The sequence below is a fragment of the Brachycentrus maculatus genome, unplaced genomic scaffold, assembly GCF_059751285.1.
Source record: "Brachycentrus maculatus isolate JH-2025_06_01 unplaced genomic scaffold, ASM5975128v1 h1tg000055l, whole genome shotgun sequence".
Lineage (NCBI taxonomy): Eukaryota > Metazoa > Arthropoda > Insecta > Trichoptera > Brachycentridae > Brachycentrus > Brachycentrus maculatus.
In genome coordinates, this window is record NW_028280809.1 from 1,947,770 (window position 1) to 1,974,141 (window position 26,372).

At 31.0% G+C, this 26,372-nt stretch overlaps 2 protein-coding genes across 4 annotated transcripts in view; one reads left to right on the forward strand and one right to left on the reverse strand.

Moving 5' to 3' along the window:
• Window positions 1-1,584: 1,584 nt before the first annotated feature.
• Window positions 1,585-8,536, reverse strand: MCPH1 (Microcephalin). Its single transcript, XM_088278280.1, has 6 exons — window positions 8,260-8,536; window positions 7,917-7,977; window positions 6,671-7,129; window positions 5,271-6,077; window positions 4,384-4,647; window positions 1,585-3,628 (listed from the first exon to the last, which is right to left on the reverse strand). Exons 1-6 carry the CDS (start codon window positions 8,319-8,321, stop codon window positions 3,344-3,346), a joined length of 1,938 nt encoding a protein of 645 aa, XP_088134406.1. The 5' UTR covers window positions 8,322-8,536; the 3' UTR covers window positions 1,585-3,343.
• A 336-nt stretch (window positions 8,537-8,872) lies between these two features.
• LOC148311880 (hexosaminidase D-like) overlaps window positions 8,873-26,372 on the forward strand; it is a 122,813-nt gene continuing 105,313 nt past the window's right edge. For all 3 annotated transcript variants that reach the window (XM_088278104.1, XM_088278105.1, XM_088278106.1), the window contains exon 1: window positions 8,873-9,118. The gene's annotated coding sequence lies outside the window, so the exon portion shown is untranslated. The remainder of the gene's footprint in view (window positions 9,119-26,372) is intronic.

The window sequence follows — 26,372 nt, forward strand, 5'->3', positions numbered from 1 at the left end:
CCCCAGAGGTGAGCAGAGAGAACACAACGCCACACCAATCTGTCTTTGAAAACGATCTTCGCCTCATTCACATTCATGCATCTTCTCATACATCACCGCTAATTATTCCGACTCCTGACCTGACAACTTTCAAGCATTTGAAATGCTTGATCATGCCAAGTTTTTCTTGTAAAGCTCTAAAATTGAATCCTGAGCCATCTATAATATGAGAAACCAGTTTGCCTTCTAAAAATGATATATTTCAGGGCTGTCCAAACAACATACGATCCCAAGCAAATCCAAAATACCTAGAGTGGAGGGTCGCAGAAACCAATACTATAACCAAGTTTTTAAAGGAAAATAGGGATATTATTGTTATGTTGTAATTAATTTACCAGAATAAATATTTTACTAATTTATTTGAGATGCCATAAAAATTAAATCATGTTCAACAATATAAATTTTTTAAAAGGAAGATTTTCTTATTTTCGGTAGATGAAAAACATATCTCAGGTGGCACAAATATAAGGTCATGCGTTGGACAGCCCTGATATATTTCATTTACTGGTAGAAAATAGGGGTTGACATTTCTGTATAGCTCTTTGAAAACACGTTTCCCTTCCTCAAGACCCCACACTGCAAGTGTGGGGTCTTGAGACCGTTTTGAGTTTTGACATGTTCACTTTCTAGGAATTTGGTCATGGCTGACCAAGGCCTTCCTCTACCTCCAGATCCCACAATCTACTTCTTCATTTTATAGATCCTCAGGATCTGTCTGTGCCGCCGCCTGTGGCTCTTGAGATGTTGACTGCCAGCTATCTCACCCCCCTGACTGGGGGTCTACGTTGTTCAGGGTTTCCTAGAAGGGCAATACGTGGAAGTCTGTCTTCTGACATTTTGTTCACATGCTCATTCCAGTATCGCCTTTGTTGTCGTCCCTGACATCTTCTGTCTTACACATGTTATGGATATTGGTGTTTCTTAAGCGGTCTCGTAACGTGTTTCCGGTTATCCCATATTATGTTTCTTAATTATTGACTTGCTTCACATGGTTAAAGCAACTATTTATTGATAACCTTTATATCAACCTTGCATTCACTACGCATTTGACCATATGTTATCTATTATTTTTTCATATATTTGTTTGATGGATTGAACTATTTTCATTGGATTTGTCTTTAGACCTAGGTTTCACCTAAAAAGATCTGTTGCGAAGTAAAAAGTTAAATAAGTGCCTTGATATTTATTTTTAATACATTCATTATATTCTTAAACTTTAAAAACGATCTCCTGAAAAATCAAGTTTTTTGATTTATGACATTGTTGAAAGGAGTGAGTGATGTGTTATATATTATTTTTTCATATATTTGTTTGATGCATTAAAATATTTTCATCATTCTTTTGGAAGTCCACGGAATCATACTTCCAAAAAAACAGACTTTCGTAAGATTTGTCTCTAGAAAAACATAAAAAAAAAATCCATTTAATCACTCAATAAATTGATACAAAAAACATGTTATTGTTATACATAATCTTTACTTCGATCGAGATTAAAATACCAAGAAAATTGGTTGCATATGGAGATGGCTGGTATTGGAAATAAATATTTTTGTAAATCACTTTTATTTTGTAAGGTCAAATATAAAAATAAATACAATCATATTTGTAGTATATTATTATGAGCGTTGTAATTAATGTTTTAGTCCTTTACCAAAAAGTCAAACCAGTGACTACATTCTACAAACAATGATACAACACTATGGTAAGTAAAAAATAAAACATTAAAAAATATATATATATATATATATATATTTACAATTTCATCCGAAATTATATCCACCTATAAAATAAATTTCCTAAACTGTATTTCATGTATGAAGGATTGGTAGACTTGAAAAAAATAATGTGATACATATGTAGAAAAATTCCTATATGAATATTAAACAAAAAATCCTCAAAATGCATGAATGTATACAGTAAATGACTCTGATTTTAAGATTTCTATATACATACATATTAGTTTAACCTCTTTTAGAAAATTGACTTACTTAACCCTTACTGATATTTAATAACTAAAATGCATAAAACATCTGTTTTGTGAGGCAAAATAAATATGCTTTATAAGTATAATACATATATGTACATAGTCAAGTTTCTTCTCAAAATCAATTTTCCTCTTTATAGCGTTATAATAACAGAATGCAAAAACCTAAAAAGTATTGTCAGTCGGATTGCCATATGCTGGTTTCTATATTTTATTTGTGCTTTGCTATATTTTTGAAGGTTTTTTGCTCTTATTGTGGTTTATCAATTGCATAGCAGAAAAATTGTGATTAAAAACAAAAACATATTACAATCCTAAGCAGATGTATGCGGGAAATCCAGAGTTGGTAAAAAATAAACCTTTTCATAATTCTGTAGTGCATATAATTAAAATAAAAATAATAATCAATAACCTAATATTGCAAAGTTTTCGAGTCCATTTTTCAGTCAAAAATAAATAAATAATTAACTGTTCAATTCACCACTCATTTTTTATAAAAATGCAACAACATACTTGTTTTTGGTCAAAAATGATAATAAAAACACTATTTATGCAGATTTATACTATTCCAACGGTATTTTTTTGTGCTAGTGACATTTGTCTTAGTTCATGAGTAAGTAAAGTGCCACATATTTTTTTGTATAACTGACACTAATAAAGCATCAAATAGTAAAATTATATTGTAAAATATTTTTACAATTAAAGTATGTGCTTTTAAATACAGTATGTAGACCTATTGTCCAGTATGTAGACCTATTGTCCAACAGGTCTAGTTATCTGACACTCGATAAGTCACATGCTAAGCAAAGAAATAATACAAAATCGTTTAATTAGTTATGAAATCCCATAAAATTAAAAATGGATGAACTAACCTCCACATAAATATTGTTATTTAATTACATCAGTTTTAAAGGGAAAAAACCTATACCAATGACCAATGTAAATTAAACAGATTTCCAAGAGTTGGTTCAATTTTGTTTAAATATTCATTTCAAATATAAATTAAAAAACAAAATGTAATCTAAATTTGGCAAAATTATTATAAATGTATATAATTTAAAAATACATTTAGAATCACAATGAATGAACACAGTTGATCGTATTTAATGTGGTGAAATAGTAATATAAAATAAAGACTAAAAAAATAATAAGTATCAAAAATATATAGATTCTTTCCAGGCAGATGCTATGGAAACGGATACTAATAAATCTAAAAATAAGTTAGTCCAGTTCAAAAAGGAACAGTCAGATTATGAAGTTACCTGTGTAAAAGATTAGTAAAAAAGTTATGATACTTTTGTATCAAGTCAACTAAATGTACTAGTCATCAATATAATACTTGGATAGTGTTTTAAATCTTCCAAATGTGATACTGTCTAATATCCATTTTTCTGTTACACAATGCGAACAAGAGTCAACTTTTTCGCCTACAACAACTCTGGCTTGGGAAAGATTAAGAGTTACTTTTCCTCCACACAAAGTGATCAATTCCTTGAGGTCACTACACGGAGGGGCACAGCGGAGTCCAATGTAAATGAGGCCACATTCGTCGAATATATTCAAAGTGTAATGTTTCCCAAAACACTGCTTCTGAATGCGACTTCTCTGGAAATAAATTCATGACGATTGATCAAAACTGATTGTACAAATATGAAGATGTTGGAAGCAAATATGGGAATGTTCCTAATTATTGTCTAATAATGCCACATGTTATGAACATTACAACTCTTGCTGATATTTTGAGGTGAACTGCATTGCAGCATCTATCCATTCATGCAAAACTAATAGATAAAAGGGACTAGCAATGTGTAATTAAGTAAAGTAAAAGAAGAAGGACAAAATTCATTCTTAATTTCAATTTCACTCGGTAAATACCAATATTTCTTAAGATCTATTTTGACATGTATTTCAATGTATTTCGCAACATTTAAAAAAAACTATTTGCTAAGTAAAAAAATATGTGGAATGCATTGAAACACATGTCACGATAGATTTGAAGAAAAAGTGGTACATATTAGAAATTTAAATTAAAGATGGATAGGTACTACCACAAAGTGAATTTCCACTGACAAATCAATTAATGGACTTGATTCATTTTATAATGTTTTTAATCTACTAAAAATATGGTAAAATAAATTACAAAAGGTAATGGCCATATCAGAATTAGGAACAATGTTTGCTTCTATATGTATCCTACAATTTTGATCTCCTTTCTGATCACGACTGACTTGTCCAGAGTAAAACATGTACTCGCAAGCACACAAAAGGGCCATTATAACTGATATCTACTGAGCAACTACTGAAGCACTTAAATATTCTAGTATTTACAGATTAAAAAATAATTTTAGTGAACATCTCACCCGCACAACTTTAGAAAATTCCACAAGTTCATAATTTTCTTCCGCCAGCCATTTTCCAGCAGTTGCCGAGTCTTCTAACCAACTTCTGCTTAGAAGCCAGCATCCGCGCGCTACAGCCTTCAGGAGGTTTACAGTTCTCCTGACCTCTCCGCAGACAACATGTGTTGTGGATGCGTCTACGCGTGCCTTGAGGTGGAATCCTCCAAACTTGCTGACCATCTGCTTAAGAGATTGGTTTTCAAACGTGTGTAGGGATGTGCTGACCTAAACAACGATTAGAAGACAATAATTACATTACTTATGAGGTAAAATGAATTGCTAGTTTGGGTTAAAAATTAAAGGTCATAAAATACTAGCACTTATGTTTAAGCAAGAACGATCTACAAAATTGTTTATGATTTGAAATATCAGTTGATTTCAGCCAGATAATAGTTATATTCGTAATGTATTTAAGAAAAATCTTGAAACTTCTATAAAAAATTTCTACAAATAATATATGTTTGGTATAGTAAAAAAATATTATCAACAGTATACAGTTGACCGAAATAGTCAAAAACAGTATCAGCAAGAGAATACATAATATAATTATAAAACCGGATACAAAAAAATCTATAAAAATTGATTATGGCCAATTATTGATATTTACACATTAGAGAACATTAGAAATAAAAATGGTTTTTAAAAACAATAAAAAAATCATATGTAAACAGTTTATGGTATATGATATATTTTTTAAATAACATACTATGTTTTGATGCCCCTTTATACAAAAAAATAAATATGTATTGCATTTGGTAGTAAAAATGTTTAGAAAAAAAAACAATGTTTCATTCTCGTTCAAAAGGTTTATGGATAAAAAAGAGTAATTTAATTATGAAATTTCTTACCAAGGATGGACATTTCTTGTGTTCCGAATAAACATATTTGCTAGGAGGTCGGAAAGCGTTATGGGTTTTCTTGAATACATTGGTAAACATTTTAATACCGCTGTACATTGAAATTTTTGGTTCATTCGAACTCTTGTTGTTTGTCACGTTTCGTTTCTTTGTCGGCGTTTTCTTTGCAGTTTTGAGAGAAACTTCTGTCTTATTAGATGTCAGGCAGTTTTTAGATGCATTGCTTTTATTATTCGATTGACGATATGGGTTTGGGATAGCAATACGATTAGGGATGTCATCGTCTTGAGAAAAATTCACAAATGAATGTTGCAAAGGACGAGTGGCAAATAATCGTCTTTTAGATGGCGATACATCTTTATCGGGTTGTAAAGATTCCTCAACGACCGGATTTATATTTTCAACAACATTTTTTGTGCTGTGGAGTTGTAAATTAATATCACAGTCAATATAGTTTGTGCCGGTACTTGAATACTCAGTTTCAGGAATAATTTTTTGTTGAATTAAGGGTAAATCGGTTGATTTATTTGGAGAAATGTTTTCATGGGAAACATCTAAAGATTCATCAGTGCTGATGTGGAGGGCCATAGATTCGTTGCTTGATGATGATACATTTGCTGATCTTTTGTTGGGTGATTTTTCAATCTGTGGTACAGCTGACGAAGCATTAGTCTTGTAAGCTTGGCCGATATTGAGATTTTGAAGATTTCGAATAAGAGATTGCGGTTTATGTTGAATGGGTTTACGGACGATTTCACCAATACTCGCATCATATTGAAAATGCTTTGACTGATACTCCTGCAATACAACATTAAGAATATAAATAAAGATACATACCTTATATTTATTATGCGAAGTTTTGACAAGTTCTTCATTAAAAAAATGCATTTTTGGATTTAACCCACTTGTATGCATTTGAGATAAAGAACAAACAGAAATAAATAAAAAAAGTAAAAAATACATATTGAAATATTACTATTATATAATTTTCTTAAAATAAAAAGATTTTTGGTTTCAATGAAGAAAAGATTCATTGACAAAGCAAGTTATTTTTATTTAAGCTAAAAGTAACAGTTTTTTTTAGAATTGAAAAAATACATATTTAACACATCAAAGCGACTAATAATATTTACTGATAATGTGATAGTGTGAGAATATAAAATTCCCGAGGGACTCGTAATTTACAAAAACTTTTATGAGTATAGGTATGCAAACAATTACTGCTATTCTCCTTTTACTGCCTATTATTCTCCTCCATTTCTTTTTCATATGGCAGTATTATCTATCACCCCAAATACTTTTACTTATGCACATTATTTGTATGCCATCAAATATATTCGACTAATAGATGGAATAATCTAGAATTTTAATATAGTTGAGAGAAAACTTACCATGAATCGCCGAAAAACTCTGGGAGAGTTGGAATAATCATTAATATCATAAACGGGAAACAGCCTTTCACAAACTTTAGCTTGCGAGTTTCTGCAGGCTTCTACCCAGAGAACAGAAACTAAATGAGAATTGAGAAGTTTAGCCCGTTTATAAGTTTCGATCGAACCATTCTTGTACACAACATGTGTTACTTCTTTTGTAAACGTATCTTTGACAGATGCACCGAGAGAAGTCAATATGTTCTTCAACCCAGCGACATGGCGTTCATTACTACCTATTTCAACATAAGCAACGACTCCGTATAAAACTTCTTTCTCTGTTTCCTTTTGACGTGTTTCTTGGACAGCTTCCTGTATACTGACATCCGGAGTCAATGTGCAATTCTTCAATGCCTCCCATTCTTGTCTCAGTCTTTTTCTAGCCTCTTTTACTGACTCATATGTTTTAGTCTTCGGATCCTAGAAAATAGCAAGAAACAAATTAAAATTTGTTTTTATAATCTTTAGATACAGTTACTAAAAAGACAGCAGCATGCGTTCTTATGAGTATAAAAATGCAATATGGATCTTCAATAATGGGCAGAATGGTGAATGTTACACAAGTGCATAAAGTGATCACTTTAGCTAGCCAAATGCCAGGTTGTAAGCCCTAGGATGCCCAGACTTAAATCTTCTTTCGGATATAAATGACAGATATTTCTTCTCAAGTTATGATACAAATTATTTAATCAATAATTATTTTTATGAACATATTGCATTTTGAAAAGATTATTAAATTTGTTTAGATAAATAAAATTTAAATTCCTAACAATCAAATTCATTTCGTACACATAATATACGTCAAATATTTTTTAATCAAAAGAGAAGGTATAATGACTTTTTTTTTTTTTTCAAATAGTGGCTTTTGTCCAAGGAGTTACTTTGTTCAACATAAAGGTTGCACTTTTAATAGGCATAACCATCAGAAGGTCCTGCATATCGGAACATAAAACAATATTCGCAAACTAATTATAGGTAATTTTTAGGAACAAAGGTATGCAAATTATGCGGAGTATTGATTGCAGCCTCACATGCAAAAATATCTTAGAAACTTCTTTGTACTTGCTCCAGCATAAGAAATGGTGTTTGCCCAAAACTATAAGTGTGGTAAAAAAGTAGAAAAATACCTCATAAGTAATGCAAAACCAATTTGGCTTATTTATGCAGTTAATGTGATTTTTATTTTGGGATTTAGTTTCGAACTTACATTTATTTTAGTTGCAGTTGGTTGGGAATTTGGAGAAGCGTTTTCATTATTTGAACTTCGTCTGGAAAAAAGATTATGTATTAAAAATATATTTCGGAAGAAATTTTAATTTATATTATTTGGCAATAATAGTGGATAAGATATTGTATTAGGCGCTGCGGTAAAAATAATACAATAAGTAAGACGATTGTATGATTTTCTGTTAAGAGTTTAGTCAATTGTAGTTTAACATTGTTTGAGTGAAAAAATATGAGTTTGGGATACGTTTGCCATTCTGCATCAACAAAATCAAACCGTTTATACATTTAAACTTAAAAAAACATGCTGGATTTTTAATTCTAACCTGAACTCTTCATTTACTAATTCCCTGGCACGTCTCAAGAGTGAGTCAGTGTCTTCTTCCATTATCACAATTGCTTTCCCTATCACAGATCAGAGTAAACACTTTCGTGGAAAAATATAATTATGCTTGAACGGGTTACATAATGCATATCGATAGCGAGATCAGGAATAATAAAGGTTCATAAATTTAAAATACTTAACTCAACGATATAAAATACATAGTTTTCCGACTTGTCAAGACATGAACAACTCGAACAGCTGTCAAAAAATGTCCGTTTGAAATAAAAAAAAACCATAGGAATGGTCTATGGACTTCGCTATAATTCTAGCAAAATAAATGAGTAAAAATGAATAAACAAATGTACAGGCTGTTCACGAAGTTACAATATATTGGTTTTGCCTTTTTATAATCGTGCATAATTTTGAGGTAACATTTTATCCGCATAGGTTAAAATGTAAGTTCTTACCCATGTAATAAAAATAAAGTTTGCCAGTCTAGAAAAATAAGGGTGATATGTAGCCATCTAGTGCCAATTTTAGTAAACTATTTGACGTTTCCTTATTACGGAACGCTGCCGATCCTTGCCGAGTCAAGCCGAGTGGCATTAGCGCGTTCGGTCGTTGTTGTCGATTGTGATGGAGCGTCGCGGGTGTTTTTAGGTAATAAAATATTAAATCCGACATTCCTCACAGAAAACATCTTTGTATTTATCATAAATCTATAAAATAACCATGTTGGTGTTTTAAATTGACGGTTAGTGTACCGATATAATAATAATTTTAACAGAAAAACGGTAAAAGCTTTGTTGGATAATCGCCCTTATTTTTATTTGAAAACCAGAATTCTACACTTTTCAAAGGTGAGTTTTATAAATGTTCATTGGTATCCAAACAAACGTAGTTTTATTCTGATTCCAAAAAAAATACTCCACTTTTTACTATCAAAATAAAACACCTGTGTCCCGCATAACGCGCGGGGAAAAATAACGTTTTTGTAAATAATAAATAAAAATAAACGACCTTAAATTGTATATCCTGTAAATAATGCAAACATTTATGTATTATACATACATTGTATATTCGTTGTAACAAACTAAGCGAATTTCCTTCTCCCCACCACAAACTACAATCAAAACATAATAATTTTATTTTTTAATACAAAACGTCACATTCTTTCTCGTTTGATGCATTTTTTGTTTGCTTTCTACAAGGGTTTTGGTGGTTTCAGGTAGGTGGCCTCGTTTTTTTTCGAATGTTTTATTTTTACCTACCTACCACCTACAAGTCAAGAAGGCCAGATATATGAAAACTTCGTATTTAAATATTTATGCTTAATTATGGCCAAATGATGTATGAAATATTTTTATTTATATGTCATTTGGTGTTAACTACATTATATTGATCACACGTTACATCCTATTTTGCAACCGACATTTGTGCAACATTTTCTAAAGGCGTCATACAATACTCGTTGGATAAGGATTAGTTTAAATGCGAAATAAATCAATAAACGGTGTGAAAATAAAGCAATATTATTCACCCACTATCGCGTATAATAACTTCGCGTATATTATTTATATACCTCTCAGATCATGGTTTATCACTCATGGTGTTCTTCCCAAGAAAGATCACTTTCCATTCCTCGCCATAACACAGTGTTCTTCAGTAATTCCATCTTTGTCCAAGCGGCCAGACTATGGAATGAATTACCTCTCCGCGTAAAAAATGCACGTTCTCTAATAACTTTAAAGAAACGTCTGAGACATTACTATTTATCATTAGAATCCTAACTGTCCATCAAACTTCTTCCCTTAGATTTTCCCTCTACTTCCTTTCCTAAACTCCCTTTTTCCTTTACCTTCCTTATTATCATATTTTTTAATTAATGTTTTTTTAAATGTCAATTTGTTATTTATGTTTTTTTAAATGTTCAAGTACTATCTACCCTCTCATTGCAAACAGCTATATATAGTATCAAACGTTTTGATCAATATCACTAGTCTGTTTTCGGTTGGTTGGAAGATATTGCTTTTTAGCAAAAAGCCCGCAATGTTCTTAATTATTTTCTGTACATAAAGTTTAAATAAATAAATAACTTAAAGATAGTTATTAAAAATATGAATTTAGTATTACAATTATGATTCCGCGAATTTTAATGAGCTGGAATGATTAATATGCAACAAGGCTAGTCTAGCGGACGAATGTGATGCAAAACGATGTATGATACTCGTAGATGTTTGAATGTTGAAATAAAAAATGAATGAGATGAACAAAAATTAAGAAAGGTGTGTTGAGGATACTTTGGGCACGTGAACGAATGAATGAGGAAAGAACACTAAACCAACTTTATGAGGCGGATGTAGGTGGAAATAGGAGCAGAGGAAGACCGAGGAAAAATTGGCATCATCAAGTATTTAAAATACTCGAAAGTGGCTAGGTCAGGAGTCGGAACAATCGGCAGGTAAGTTTGAGGATATGCATGAACGTGGAAGAGGCGAATAATGTTTCCAAAGACAGATTGGCATGTAATTATATTCTCTCTGCTTACCCCTGCGGGGATACTTGCGTTATGGTTAGTTAGTTTAATAACGCAGTAATTGTTTAAAAAACTTTAAAATATCGTAAAACGGTGCTACATAAATTATCCATAAAATTACACCCGTAGTTTCGACAGTTGCTTTACACATTAAATGTATTATTTTAATATGTATTACAATTAGTGCTTATACAACGTGTAGATTTTCATAAACACATTGACCCCTTATATTAAAAACTTTGTAAAATTGTATGGGTATTATGCTTTAATATTATAATAAGAAGAAAAAGTGATATCGCTTTGAAATTAATTTTTGGACGGCTACAAAGTCAAGTAATATGTAGTATATTTTTGCACAAAAAATATCTATGTATTAACTCAAGCGATACAGCAGCCCTCACGAGTCGAAACAGCTGGGACTAACATATCAAATTAATTGTTTAAAAAAAGTTTTATTAGGTAAAATATTAACATGGAATAAATCTAATATACATATCGCTCACTCCTTTAACAACGTCATATATAAAAAAATCGAAAATTTTCAGTTTGTGCATGTTTTCGGAATGCTTAGAAAATGTACTATATCCTAGCAAAAGCGGCATATTTTTAACTTAACATTTACCCGCTACAGGGCAGAAAGTGTTGTTTTTGCATTTTGAAGAAAAGGTATTGTTTATTTATTTTTTTAAATATACTAAATATTTTTCAATTGGAGAAAAAACATTCAGGTTTTACCTTAAAAGATCTGTTGTACAGTAAAAAGTTCAATAAGTGGCTTGATATTTATTTTTAATACATTTTTATATATTTTTAAACTTTAAAAACGAAATCCTGAAAAACCAAGTTTTTTGATATATGACGTTGTTGAAAGGAGTGAGCGATATATCGTTATGTTATTATAAACATTGGTTATTTTTCCGTCGGGCTTACTATTTGCTATTGATGTACACCAAAAATATCAGCTGGATCATTCCTTACAATATGTCCACCGAGATAATATATATGGTACTTAACTATCCAAAATAGTCCAAGGTCCAATTTGACAAGATCTATTGTGATTCCGTGCCAATGAGCCATATATCAGGGAGATGGCCACTTACTACACTAAGGTAATAAACATAGATAATACGTATTACGATCATTTGTCTTCTAGGTTTATGACATAAATGATTCCCTGAAAATATGAAAAATTGAATCAGTAAATGGTAAAAAGAATCCCCTTTTTCAAATTCATATTTTAAATTGAATGTTATATGGTATGTCTCGGATAAATATGGGGTAACCTAAAACGATGAATTATAGATCTTGGAAGGGTGAATTTCGGATGGCATTATCGATAGTAAAAAGAAAGGTGTGTTTGAATCTTTTGGGCATGTGAAAAAAGGAATATTTGAAAGTGAACAAGCCAGGAGTCGGAGCAATCGGTGTGTATGTATGGCAAGATAGAAGATTCGTGAATGTGGAAAAGGCCACGTTTGCAAAGAAAAAGTATGAAATATCAACGGTTTTACCTCTGCTACTAATATTTATTGTCGGCTTTCTACAAATCTATTACGTGTTTAAATTTCGGTTAGTTAAAGGAAATCCATTAAAAAATTAAAAGCAATCGGATCTTCACCCACTGTACCTGTTTTCATCCATATAAAATTATAATTTTCTCTAGTAAATTAACCCCACGTGCAAAAACCGAAGAACACTTATTCTTTCAATATATCAACGTTTCAATATATTAAACTAACTTTCAATATATCTCAGCTGAAAATGATTCGTTTTGTTTAAAGATCATATGTTAATAATTGTATAAGATATATCTGTTTACTATTCGTCGTTTTAAGGTACTTCAGCTTATGAAAAATATTTCGTAAAAAAAAACGTTTTAACTTTAATTATTTTGTGAACATTTATTTGAGTATTCCTGGCCGATATGTTACACAGAAAAAATATATTTGATCCAACAAATGTCAGATGGACGATATATGGAGAGTTAAGAAAAAATAGAAAAGTGCTGCAATTTTTGACTTGATTACGACGTGCAAGGCTTGAAATTGGGAATATACTTTTTTTAACAATATTTTGAGTGTGTCCATTTACTTGTTCACAAATCTGGATTATCTCTAGTTATAGAAGTTATTTTTCAAAAATTTTAGTGATTCACGTACAATGTTTCGAAATTGGATCATATATAATATAATAGAACTTCCTAGAAGAATTTGAGTAGTGTGGTTGTCAATCACGGGTACAATTGGTGAATGTTACGCGTGTTTAAAGTGATCACTTAAACCGGCCTATGACGGTCGTAAGCTCCGTAAATGCCCAGACTTCCACATTCTTCTTCATCTATGCTGAGATGGAATATACGTTTGGTGACTGGCTAGTCTCTTTCGTTATTGAAAATTAACCTTAAACCAGATTTTAAGCAATCGGGCATTAATTATGCTGCTAGTTACCATACACTTCACCCTATCTTAATGTTATGTCTTGTTTTCAAGATTTCCTTCTACATGAAGATCTCCATATCCGTATAAAAGGCGGTAACTTAGCCATTATCCAACCCTTGTGACAAGGTTAATGTGCTTTGTGTAAGTTATCATGCAATAAAGTACATATATTTCAAGACGATACTTCTAACTAAATATACTGTATTTTTTTACCCCGTCTGACAAATATGGATACTAGAATAAATTTTGTACCATATTTTCGCAATGTTAATAGGTATAAGAACTAAAATATCTCTATTTTGAAGCATTTTTCATACATGAATATAAAAAAAATACGAATTTTATTTTGTGTCTATGATGATATTTTATTTAATAAGAAAACTGATACCGAATTATAAAACACGTATTTATCGCCTGTTGTAATTTCAAACAATATAATATACTTTTTTATATTTATTAATTTGGTATTTAATTTGTATTTTAAATATTAAAATTAAACACCGATTTTTATGGTCTACTAAGTAGTGTATTTTATTGAAAAAAAAAGTAAAAATTCGTGACTATTGTTTCGCCTTGTTAGGGCGTTTGTGCACTACATGGAATTTTACTGTCCGGCACTTCAGTTAGCATGATAAATCGGATGATTGGCTTGGATTGGCTTGTGTTTTTGTCCTTCTTTCTTCGGATCGGTGCGCTCGATCGGTGCGTGATCACGGTGGGCGTAAATTCGATTACGCTAAACTGCCGGACGGTAAAATTCCATGTAGTGCACAAGCGCTCTTAGGGCATTACCTAACAACTGATTGTTTGCAGTTTACAGTAGTTTGATAAGGCCCTAACCAGGCGAAACAATTGACATAAATTTTATTTTTCATTTTTATGTTTTTATAAAATAAAATACACTACTTAGAAGACCCTCAAAATCAGTGTTTGAATTGAATATTTAAAATATAATAATGTTATATTAGTATCGAATAGATCATAAATTTACGTTTGAATGTAGTTTTATTTTTCAATAAACATAAACTTTAATGGTAGAAAAGTACGTCTATAGGACTGCAGGGCATAGGTGAACGCCAAAACCCTCTTCAGCCGCCTTTTTTATTACGCCCTTAGGTTTTTCAAAGAGATGGAAGTGTAGGTAGCAGTGAAAAATGGTTTGTTCTGTCACTTGGAAAGCTTTCCTATTTTGTGAATAAAAATAAATCAGATCCCGCGAAAGGATTACGAAAAACGGACTAAGCAGCGAGCAGAGATCCGTTTGTAACTTTTAGCATTTATTTTGTTATTTTTTTGAAATTCCTTGATTATACAAAGGATTATTGCACGAATTAACTTTCACGTCTGTAATATAACATTAATTATGTATGTATCTTTTAATTTGATGGTTTAGCGCAATCAAAGTGCCAAAGTTAAAGAATAAATTACTAAAAACCTTAAAAATGACGGTGCTTTTTTGTCGGAAAAGGGGCATTTTTTAAAGAAAAGCGTTTTTCATTTTTTCGTCCCAAATAGTTAATTCAGGCAAAACATGTATGTCATACTTACCTTAGTATCACACATACACATACATACATTGTATGATACTATAAAAGTATTTATGTAATAAATAACAGCCATATAGTTATTTTCTATATAGGATTTTATATAATTTTATTAAAGAAACAAAATACACTAATTTTTACACTATTTTCGCTTTACCATACTTCTTACAAATGATGTATTTACAGAATTGGATTTTGTTTATGTACTTTTATTAAAAATCTATAATTTTTAAATTCAAAGTTCTTCATACTGTATCAGTTATTTATGTAACTGTTAAAAGAAGGTACTTTTATCATGAAAAAAAATGTATTGTTACGCAGGAGGGTCTTTTTTCACGATTCTTGTTAAAATAACGCATCTTCACTCTTCGGAACTGTTTCCTTGTTTTTAATTGCATCGCTCATGCAATATTTATTAGATGTGTTACGGTTATGATGCTCATTAGAGAGATGAAGTATTTTTTAAACTGCATTCTATTGTATATGCTTATTTCCATATTTTTATATATATAGGGTTTTTGAATGGCTTGCAAAGATATATGAGTTCTCTTACATAAATATTTATGACCAAGGAGTCTATTATTTTAATCGCGAATGAAGGTTTAGGGGGGGAGAGGGTCAAATAAATATAAGTGATTTTTTCACTCTAATCTTTATTCAATATTACCCTGGAAATGTGTCCTTCCTATGTTAACTATCAAGATAACATTACGTTTATATGATTCAGTGTCCTATGCACCATCGGGGTGCGAATAAGGGTTTGAAGAATGAATAAGTTTTGGCTGTAAATTACACGAAGACAAAGTAGTCTGTTTTATACTCAGTATAAATACCAGGGTAACATAATAATTCATATTCTATTAAAAATCGGGCTTTATTCATTTGAGCACTGGAACCGAAGTCTTTTGACTTATTTTTGCAATGTTGACGCTTCAATTCTACACGCTTCCAAATTTCATACAAATACGAAGATTTTCTGCAAAAATGCTGGCTTCATTCAATTTGCTGTCGCGCAAAAATACGATGACATCATCTTTTTATTGGACATTTGTACTTACATAATATGCGTAGGCAGTGTTTTAAAACATACACTTCCTAATTTATGTTGCATCTATAAACATCGCATTGGATTACTTCATACATGTGTATTTTAACGATTGCCTAGTATATGTAATAAAAATTGATGATAATGATTTTAAGTGTTGCGAAAAAAAGAGAAAACGAATCTTATTTTCCAATAAAATCGCACGTAATATCAACTAGGTAAGAAAATATTGTTTTAATTAAATTAAATACTTGAATAATCTACCGAATTGAGTTTTATTTTTATTTACGACTAGTTTCGAAAACGACAATTGTTTTCACCTTCTGGTACAAATTAAAACTTGTTTTAATTTGTACCAGAAGATGAAAACAATTGTCGTTTTCGAAACTAGTCGTAAATAAAAATAAAACTCAATTCAGTGGATTATTCAAGCGTTTAATTTAATTAAAATAATCATGTCATTCCACAAAGTTAATGCTGAATCAATAAATAAGAAAATATTGCATTTATCTAAATAAGGAGGGTAGATTTACTATTCCTGATTATGTTTTCAAGCGTGAAAATAATGATTTATGAAGTAATGCTTTTATAAAGTACCATTAATAATAGTTTTTGCCTCAATCGACGTTCCCAATTAATTTAAAGCGAATGCACTCTATTCCAATTCAAGCTCTGCGGTTCTTATGGTTCGAAAATAATTAAAGAGACCTTTTAATCTTCTGCAAAAGTTTATTGATATTTATTTATTAGAAGACCTTTGATGCTTACATATTAATTTATTCATGTCCATATAAATAAATAAAAAATAAAAACAAATGTACGTTCTAAATCTTGAATCTCTTTAATTTAGAAAATTAAGTTGCGATTTACCGTATATGGTTAGTTTTTTTAATATTCTTATTTGTTTATGTAAACATATTACATAAATAAGTCTCATATATTCTCGATGAGTAATTTCTATTACTCATTCTGGGACATGGGATTAAGGTTAACAAGACTGAAGATAAGAAAGTAACAAATAAGAAAACACAGTCTAAAATTTAAAATATAAAGCAATAAATGGTTCAAGAAATAGGCGTATAAAAAAAACTAAAGTAAGAAGCATGTTTAAAGGAAAAAAATGAGAAAATATAACTTATCACCGACAAAAATATCTTTCCGTAAAGTATTTTTTCAGTTCATCAATTTTGGATCCCTGAATAGGTTCTATTTTATATATCGTAGTCGTACATGAGAAAGTGACCAACTACCAAAACGCAAAATGTTCAAGAGGGTCATTTAAGTCACTTTTGCTTGGCAAGAAAATAAACATCAATGCAGTTAATCATTTTTAACAAATGAATGTACTATACTTTTAGGTTAAAAATCCTTTGGGATTTTTTCATGGCAATATTAAGCTAGTAAGATAACAAATTCTCGATGATCACGTTTTTGCAAAAAATGCACTCGGTCACTTTCTCCTGTATGACTACGATATATTAGGCAGCTGGTTAGTTAGAGTATATGCAATATATTGTAAGTTAAAGTAAAATACTCCAAACTTTTGTTTATCGGTTCCACGTGTATTTTATTATGTCCCCGTGTATTAAAATGATGGATTTCTCTATTAAAAATTATGTTTCTATGTTTTGTACGTCGGGTTCGGATAGTAAGGGGCTCGATAGGCTTGTTCATTGTGGTATGAAATATCTCATAGCGTAATGGACATGGACATTTTACGCGTTTGCTCGTGAAGTCGGGAGGGCGTGAGCGCGAGGCTATTAGCCGTAAATCCCGCGGAAATTTTTAATCGCTTCCCGCTCCGCTGAAAATCTTAAATCGTGAACACGCCTCGTAATGTGAACGTATTACCATTTGGATCTCAGATATTCCCTATTCCAACATAGGTGGCTGTTGTAACCTTACATGTCACATCGCTCACTCCTTTCAAGAAAAAAACATAAATAAAAAAACTTGATTTTTCAGGAAAACGTTTTTAAAGTTTAAAAATATAGTATTAAAAATAAATATCAAGCTACTTATTGAACTTTTTACTGTACAACGGATCTTTTTATGTAAACCTGAATGTTTTTTCTCCATTTGAAATATATTTAGTAAATTTAAAAAAAGAATTGAACAATACATTTTCTTCAAAATGCAAAAACAACACTTTCTGCCCTGTAGCGGGTAAATATTAAGTTAAAAATATGCCGCTTTTGCTGGGATATATTACATTTTCTGGGCATTCCAAAAATATGCACAACTGATAATTGACGATTTTTGGCATATGACGTTGTTGAAAGGAGTGAGCGATACACCATTTTTATCCTATAAAATATGTCTCACTTCTGGATCCAGCAATCTGGAATGCGGGACTGGTCACCTGGCTGTAATGTATAATTAACCATTAAGTTGATACTGTGTCCTAGGATTACTCGGTCTAAAGAATTCCGAAATCGTTCCGTGACTAAATTTTGTTGTTAACGGACACTCCTCGCAGACAATACTAGGTTAATGATACATCCCAGGTTAGCATAAATGAATAACTTAGATAATAGAGATTCACGCAATTTCTGAAACTGTTGGGTTATAAATAAAGAGGACTTACCCCTGAAGGGGCCTTTGTGTTTTAATTAAACGTTCGTTAGTTGGAACAATTCCACCGAATTACGAGCCATTTCAACTAAATTCGTACGAACTACGCACAATGTGTTTTATTGAATCCCTCAATAGTAATTTGGCAAATCGTGATAAATTTGCACCATTCATCTTTCCCAAGGGTCCGAGTTTCAGACCGCATAAACTTTATATCATTTATTTCCAAGCACGTAGCCTTTCAGTGAAAAACAAATGTACTTACATTATCACATATCGCTCACTCCTTTCAAGAACGTCATAAATCAAAAAACCTGATTTTTCAGGAGAACTTTTTTAAAGTTTAAAATAACACAATGTTTTAAAAATAAATATCAAGCCACTTATTGAACTTTTTTCTGTGCAACAGATCTTTTTAGGTAAAACCCGAAGGTTTTTTCTGCATTTGAAAAATATTTAGTATATTTAAAAAAATTATTAAACAATACCTTTTCTTCAAAATGCAAAAACAACACTTTCTGACCTGTAGCAGGTAAATATTAAGTTAAAAATATGCCGCTTTTGCTGGAATATAGTACATTTTCTGGGCATTCCGAAAACATGCACAACTGAAAATTGACGATTTTTGATTTATGACGTTCTTGAAAGGAGTGAGCGATATGTTATTACATAATTATAATAAAATATAAACATTTTATTATTGATCCGAAATCGTCTTGTGATGTCCTACGCTACACGCAGAAATGCACCCACAGAGTAAAGGACTTGGTTTGTTTTCATGCTCTCTGTGTTGTGTGCTATTAATTTTGCTACCTTTTCACTCATTTAATATTGCAAATTCTAAACAGGTCGCAGTCAGATGTAATGTTAGTAAAAAAAAGGATTTATATCCCAATTTTGAGTTATAATTTATGTAATTTTTATATCATTATATAATAAAATAGCAACTAAGTGATTTTTTTCCACATGAATTTTATTTGACCAGCAACCGGATTTCGTCGTAGCCGACATCATCAGACTGGTGTGTTATATACACAACAAGGCAGGAGTTTTATATTATTCTCTACCGTCTATTGTTTTTATCAACGATTTTTCGAAACATAATAGACTAACATTTAGTTGGACTATTAGTAACTAATCTACGTGTAACCATTCTTTGGATCGGTTTGGTTAAATACATATTATTGCAAAAGTAGATATTTTGACTATTTGATGACGCGGTCTAACAAAATTAATTTTATACAAAAACAATATTAAGACAATGTCGTTGTCTTCAGTTTGTTTCTGTATGCCTCAGTATAGTCTTTTCTTTGTTACTATTTTGTACGTGTTAACAAACTCACATTTAGTACGAATATCTTGAAATTCAATAAAAATATTTTTACTTGATATCTTGCAAAAATTTTATGTATCCGAACTCATCAACGCACAAAAATATCGAGCTAAAATGATATTTATTCTTCTGCAAACAGTAGTACCTATAATAATAATAATATATTTTTATTCCAGCTTGACTAAGTTGTGGGTGCAATACTTAGTCAGCCATATATGTTTTTCAACACTTTTTATAAAATGAAATTAAAATTACCATAATAAATAAAGAAAATACAAATTAAAAAATAAAGAAAAGAAATAGCGAAAGAAAAAAAATAAAGTAATTTTTTTGGAGAGATGTAGTGGATGAAGATCAGCTCGCTGGCAAACGCAGCACTGTGCTCCAGTGCTATATCCTTATTATAATTTTTTTTTTTAAAAGGAAGCATTTGTGTTTTTATTATTTACAAAAATACTTCAATTTCATACTATTTCTATAAGCCTAGGCAGCTCATTATTATAAATAGGTATCAAATTGTGGTAGAGAACCGAGAAACTCTGACTTAAAAGAGTCCGCGATACTAACCACGGGACCACAACCCGACACTTTCTTTTTATTCTTTTTCTTCTGTACGTGTCATGTCAGATCCCCCTTACGTCGACTATTATTGAGAGTAATTTTCCTCGTCTTGGACATCTCTAAACAGCGCCCCGACGGTTCTGATCTCCGTCCGATCTCGTATGTTCCGGAGCCAGGAGATCTGTCTTCCGCCCACATCTCGTTGACCTTCTATTTTGACTTTTATAATTAGGTGCCATTGCTCGTATTTCTCTCCTCTAAGCATATGCCCCAGATAGGACACTTTCCGGACATTGATATCAGTCAGCAACTGTCTTCCTACTCTTGCTCTTTGGAGCTCATTTGCGTTGCTGACCATATCGGTCCATGAATGTGTAGCATTCTACGATGTAGCCAACCTTATTGTGAATATTATAACATACTGCATATTTCAAATGCATAAAAACTCACAGAGAGAGTAAAAATTATAAATAAAATGACATGGTCACGGTTAATGACGACAAAGATAACTAACTACATAGAACTGGAGAAGCGTAATGCATGTAATAAGGTATAAATTAATTTCCCAGTGAGCTATCGTCATCTTCCATCTGTGTATGTGCATATATAAAAATCAGATAAAAACAATAACGCATACAAATGGCACGTGTAATTATGCACGTGTAATTGGGCGTGCTGCATTTCCCACTCGCTAGGCCTCCGATTGCGTTCGACACGATCTGCATTTGATTTTTATGCTTTCAAACAATGCACGTACTTTACCTTGGAACGATGCATACATACCATTGCAACTATATGCAGTAGATCTGCGAATAATATTATTTTACAACGGTTCACTGAAAATTCATACTCACATATGAACAACATTTTGAGTGTGTCCAAATACTTGTTCACAAAATCTGGATTATCTCCAATTACAGAAGTTGTTTTCATATTATTTTTTGACATCTCATCAAAGATGAAGAAGAATATGGAAGTCTGGGCATTTATGTACAATACGTACAATATGTATGTACTTGACGTACAAGCATACGAGTTATCATACGGAGGGCTGTCCAGCCACAGACGATTGATGTTTATATTAGGTACACCATTTCAGAGACTGTATCTTCATACAATATAACATAATATTCGATTAAATCATTAAGTAACAAGGCTGAATTGAAATCAAACGTATTTTTGGAAAACCTTTTTTTCTATTATCGTAGGTACCTTTAATATGAGGATATTTAACACGTCGAGGGGTACCCACTGTCTTTTATAATGTTTTTTTTTACACAATTTTGTTTTACATATTTAAACAATCTATTTTTACAATCATTGGGCCATCTGAAAAAGTTTGTACTTTGTAAAAGTGTGAAAAAGTTTTGGAACTCTTTTTTTATATTTTTTTTATTATTTTAACGAATTTGTGTAATGATAATAAGAACACATATACAAGAAGATATATACATTTGTTTGACGAATTGTACAGAAAATCTTTATTTCAGATTCGTTATACATAAGTAGGCATATGTTTGAAAGATTTAAGTTAAATTAGTAGAAATGACTTAGTTTTAGCTCCATCATTGTATTTAGGATGATCTGTTTGAACACTTTTTATACTCAATTTTTATAGCACATGAACGAAGCGAAACATAAAAGACACAAATATCGTAGGTTAAATGTCAAAGGGCCACAACGCAAAAACTTTTTATTCCAAAAATGGTATCTAAATCGTCAACATTTTCATATTCGAAAAAGACACCCAGGATTCTAAATGAAATGGACATTTATAACGCTAGAATCATGGGTGTCTTTTTCGAATATGAAAATGTTGATGATTTAGATACCATTTTTGGAATAAAGAGTTTAATTGATTTTTTGCGTTGTGTCCCTTTGGCATTTAACCAGCGATACATTAGAGTCATAATATTTTCGTATTTTTTTTTAGTTATACATTTGTTCATTGAATTTAATTAAACCTTCTTGACGTGTAATCGGCATTTTCGCTGTAAGTGTTAAATAAATTTTGCTAGAGCCTGCCTCGTTTATAATTGATTTTTTCTCTTACCGTGAGTTATGTGACGCGTAGACGATGTTTTCTAGTTACAGATAGAATATATTCTCTTTATAGGTCAATACGTTACAACCTAATGTATATTTATAACCCATTATAAGATTTTATTTGAGGTTTGAATCTGCAGCCTTGAACCTGGTTCTATTGGAATATTGTGCAATATACAGCTTGTGGACCTTGAAACAGATCTCGCCTTTGCAACTATCGCCAAAAGAAAGGATCAGCGATTGATTTTTTCTAAATATATGACAAATTATTTTAAATGTAGTCTAAAAACTCAAAAAATTCGAATAGAGATTATAATTATATTTATAGTCAGTGGCTTTTTACAATGACTATTGTCAACCTGTTTTTAGAATTGGGTCCACATAAAAATCCCGACATTAGATTAGGGTAATTACACTTATTTCGACAGCAGGGAAAGGTATTTTTCTATTTTTAAATAGTTTTTTCTACCTCAATCTCAATGCAAAAGAAGTTTTGTACTGAAATTTCTTAGTGGAACTGCATTTTACATAATAAATTAGCAAAAATATTTTTTTTACACATTTATTTTATTTGACCAGTGACAGGATTTGTCGTTACTGGCATCATCAGACTGGACCAGTCAGTGGCAAATAAAATTATTGTGGTAAAAAGTATAAAGTTGTTATTTAAATATAACATCAGTAACGTAGAAATCCTAAAAAATATATTAATATGAAAAGTTATAATCTGCAACATTTAGAAACCATAGAAATTTATAAAATATAAATAATTATAAACTCTTAATTAAAAATATGACAATGGCTAAAGCCTCCCCTCTATGTGTATGTTCCCAAAAATAACGTATAAAATAATATAAAATAATAAATAATGTATAAAATAATAATGTATAAAAATAATAAATAAATATGTAAAGATAAGAAACGGCTCCTTTTCAGCTCTTCATCCTTTAACGTCCCAAAGACACAACTCTAAAATTTAGACATGATTTGAAAAATTTAGACTAAAATTTGAAAATGATGCATCAAAACACGTGTCACAATAGATTTTAAGAAACTATAGTAAGTAACTAAGTAAAACTAAAATTTATTTTATTTATTTCATAGATACATACATTTTTTACTATATGTATTACGGCTCTTTAGGCATGGTCTGTTTTGAGCCGAAATACTTACATGTTAATTAATTTTTTTATTTTATTTTTATTTGTTTTTTTTTTACATACAATAGATACAATAAAAATTTACAGTATAAAGGTTTTACAGTAAAATAATAACACCTGGACTTTAATTAATTCATTTTCTACCTTGTCCCTTCCAACGAGAAGCAACCATCGACGGACACTGTTCTTAAAGACATTGATATCAAAATATTGATATAAAAAAATAAAGTTGTTAATTTATTATATTTAATATTTTTTATCTTATTAACGTTTTCAACTAGAAGTATTTGACTATCTAAAACCAAAAGCTACGCACAACATGCAGCGACCAGGATATTTTATTTAATACTGTTGCAATGTATCTCTGGTGGGTAGGTATAACTATTCGCGGGGGATACTTGAAGGGAATGCTGACTTATTCGTACGTGTTAATAAAACAGGACATCGTTAACTCGGCCTTTTCCTTTATTGGCAGTAGTTCTTCGTTCAGGTTTTAAGGATGGCTTTTTGCGCAGTTCCTTCCATAAACCACTCGGCTAGATCGCCGCCATTAATACGCTCCGATGGACCCAACATTTATCAAACATAAATATTCTATCCAGACCGCAAACGTCTACGTATCAAACAACAATTATTAGAGTCCGCTACACTTTTTACGTCGAACAATATAATGCCAATAAATACGGGCGCTTTCACATTTACGGGGAAAAGCATTTGCTCTGTTTAGGTATAATAAAATTGAAATAATGATGGGTTTAATGCACTTCGCCTTTATTTATCTACCGAGATGGGAAAACTTTCCTTCGCCTGAAGATACGAGCGGTATTCCACTTTTGTTACCTTATATCTAGTTGTATCGATTAACTTATAAATAAAACACTTGTTTTTGTCCACTTGAATATTATATTTTAACGACTAGTTTCGAAAGCTACAGATACTTCAATCTACGGGTTTGAATATGAACTTTGATTGAGTTTTTATTCAAACCAGTAGATGGCAGCATCTGTAGCTTCTGAAACCAGTCGTTAAAATATATTTTATTTATAATTTAATCATGTCTTCTTTTTTGGTGAGATTGATTCATTTCAATCTCACCATACATGTCTCTGGTGAAGCTCTAATGAATTCAAGTACTATGTTTCGGATTTGATCAATATATTTAGAAGTTCCAAGAATTTGAGTTATGTGCTTGTCAATCGTGGTTACAATTGGTGAATATCACACGTGTGTAAATTGATCACTTACACCAGCCTATGACGGTTTTAAGCCCCGTAAATGCCCAGATTTCCATATTCTTCTTCATCTATCTTGAGATGTCAAAAAATAATATACATAATCATGTCTTACCACAAAGTGAACGCCGGAACAATAAATAAAATAATTGTATTGATGTTCAATAATAGATTGTTTTTCAATCTGAATTGTACATACATTCGACTCATAAATTTGTTTTTTAGGTTATAAAATAGAAAATCACGACGTTAGTACTTAAAACATGGATTATGTTATTACTTTACATTAGTAACTTAAAAATTCTAATTTGAGAGTATTATTACTTGTATTTGAGTATTATCCCGTTAGTATTTAGCATAAGGTAATCGGCGTAAGTAGGATAAGAATGCAGAGTACATAGGAGCGGGTAATGTAAAGTTGTACGAGTAGAGTGGTATTGTACCACTACGTATGTCGAATTGTACTCTCCACTCTCTCTTTCTCACTTTATATCGAGTCAACTTTAATTTACTCGGGATTCTCAAATTCTACAACTCTATTTACAAGAATTTCTTAATTAATGTACTGCTTAGTAATTACCACTTTTGTAAATATCACTTAAAAAGTGGTATTTACTAAGTCATACTTCAATTAAAAAATGGATAGATTGTACCACAAAGTAACTGCCGAATCAATGAATGAAATACAAGAATTTCAATTGTGATTTTGAAGTATCAGAAATAAAAACACAAAATTTAGCGATTTAAAATAAATTTAAACTAACTTACTAGCTAACCACCACGACGCTTTCTCGCAGGGGTAGGCAGAGAGAATAGAACGCCACAGCAATCTGTCTTTGCACGCAATATTAGAATATTTCACATTCATACATACACGCCGATTGTCCCGACTCCTGACCTTACCACTTAAAGTATTTTAAATGCTTTATAATGCCGAGTTTTTCTCGGTCTTCCTCTGCTTTTATTACCAATTACATTCGCCTCATAAATACGTTTTAATATCCTTTTTCCACTCATTCGATTTACATGCCGAAACCGTCTTAACACACTTTTCTTAATTTTATCGAGAATCTATCATACAATCAAATTAATAATCAAACAAATATTGTATTCTTTCCTTATCATGATTCGAACATCTATCATACAATATTTTTTAAAAATCTATCCTTAAATACATTTTCAATTTTAATAATTTAAAATTCCTGTTATTTAAAATTCCTGCGATATTTCTACTATACATAATTTATTTTAAAATTCACTGTTACATAGTAGGTTTCCATTTCGTTGGAAACCGGTTTATCTGAAATACATTCGCATACATTATTTGTTCTTGTTTGTGACCCATTAAGCTTGACTTTGTTTTTTTTATCAATGGTGTCTCTTAATTTGTCACTATTTCTCAAATTCATATGTGAATTTTTACTTTGAAAAATATTTTCGTGAAATTCGATTATGAAAGTCAAGGTGACATGATCGTTTGTATTTGAGCAATGCTATGTACGTTGTATTTATTTAGTGACGTCATCATTTCATATTCTGTTGTGATGATGTGAGGCATTTAATTTTCTGCTTAAATGTGACCTCAGGTTATTTTAGAATAGCAGAATCGAAATTTGTTTACGATGAAAGAGGCATTGAATTTTCT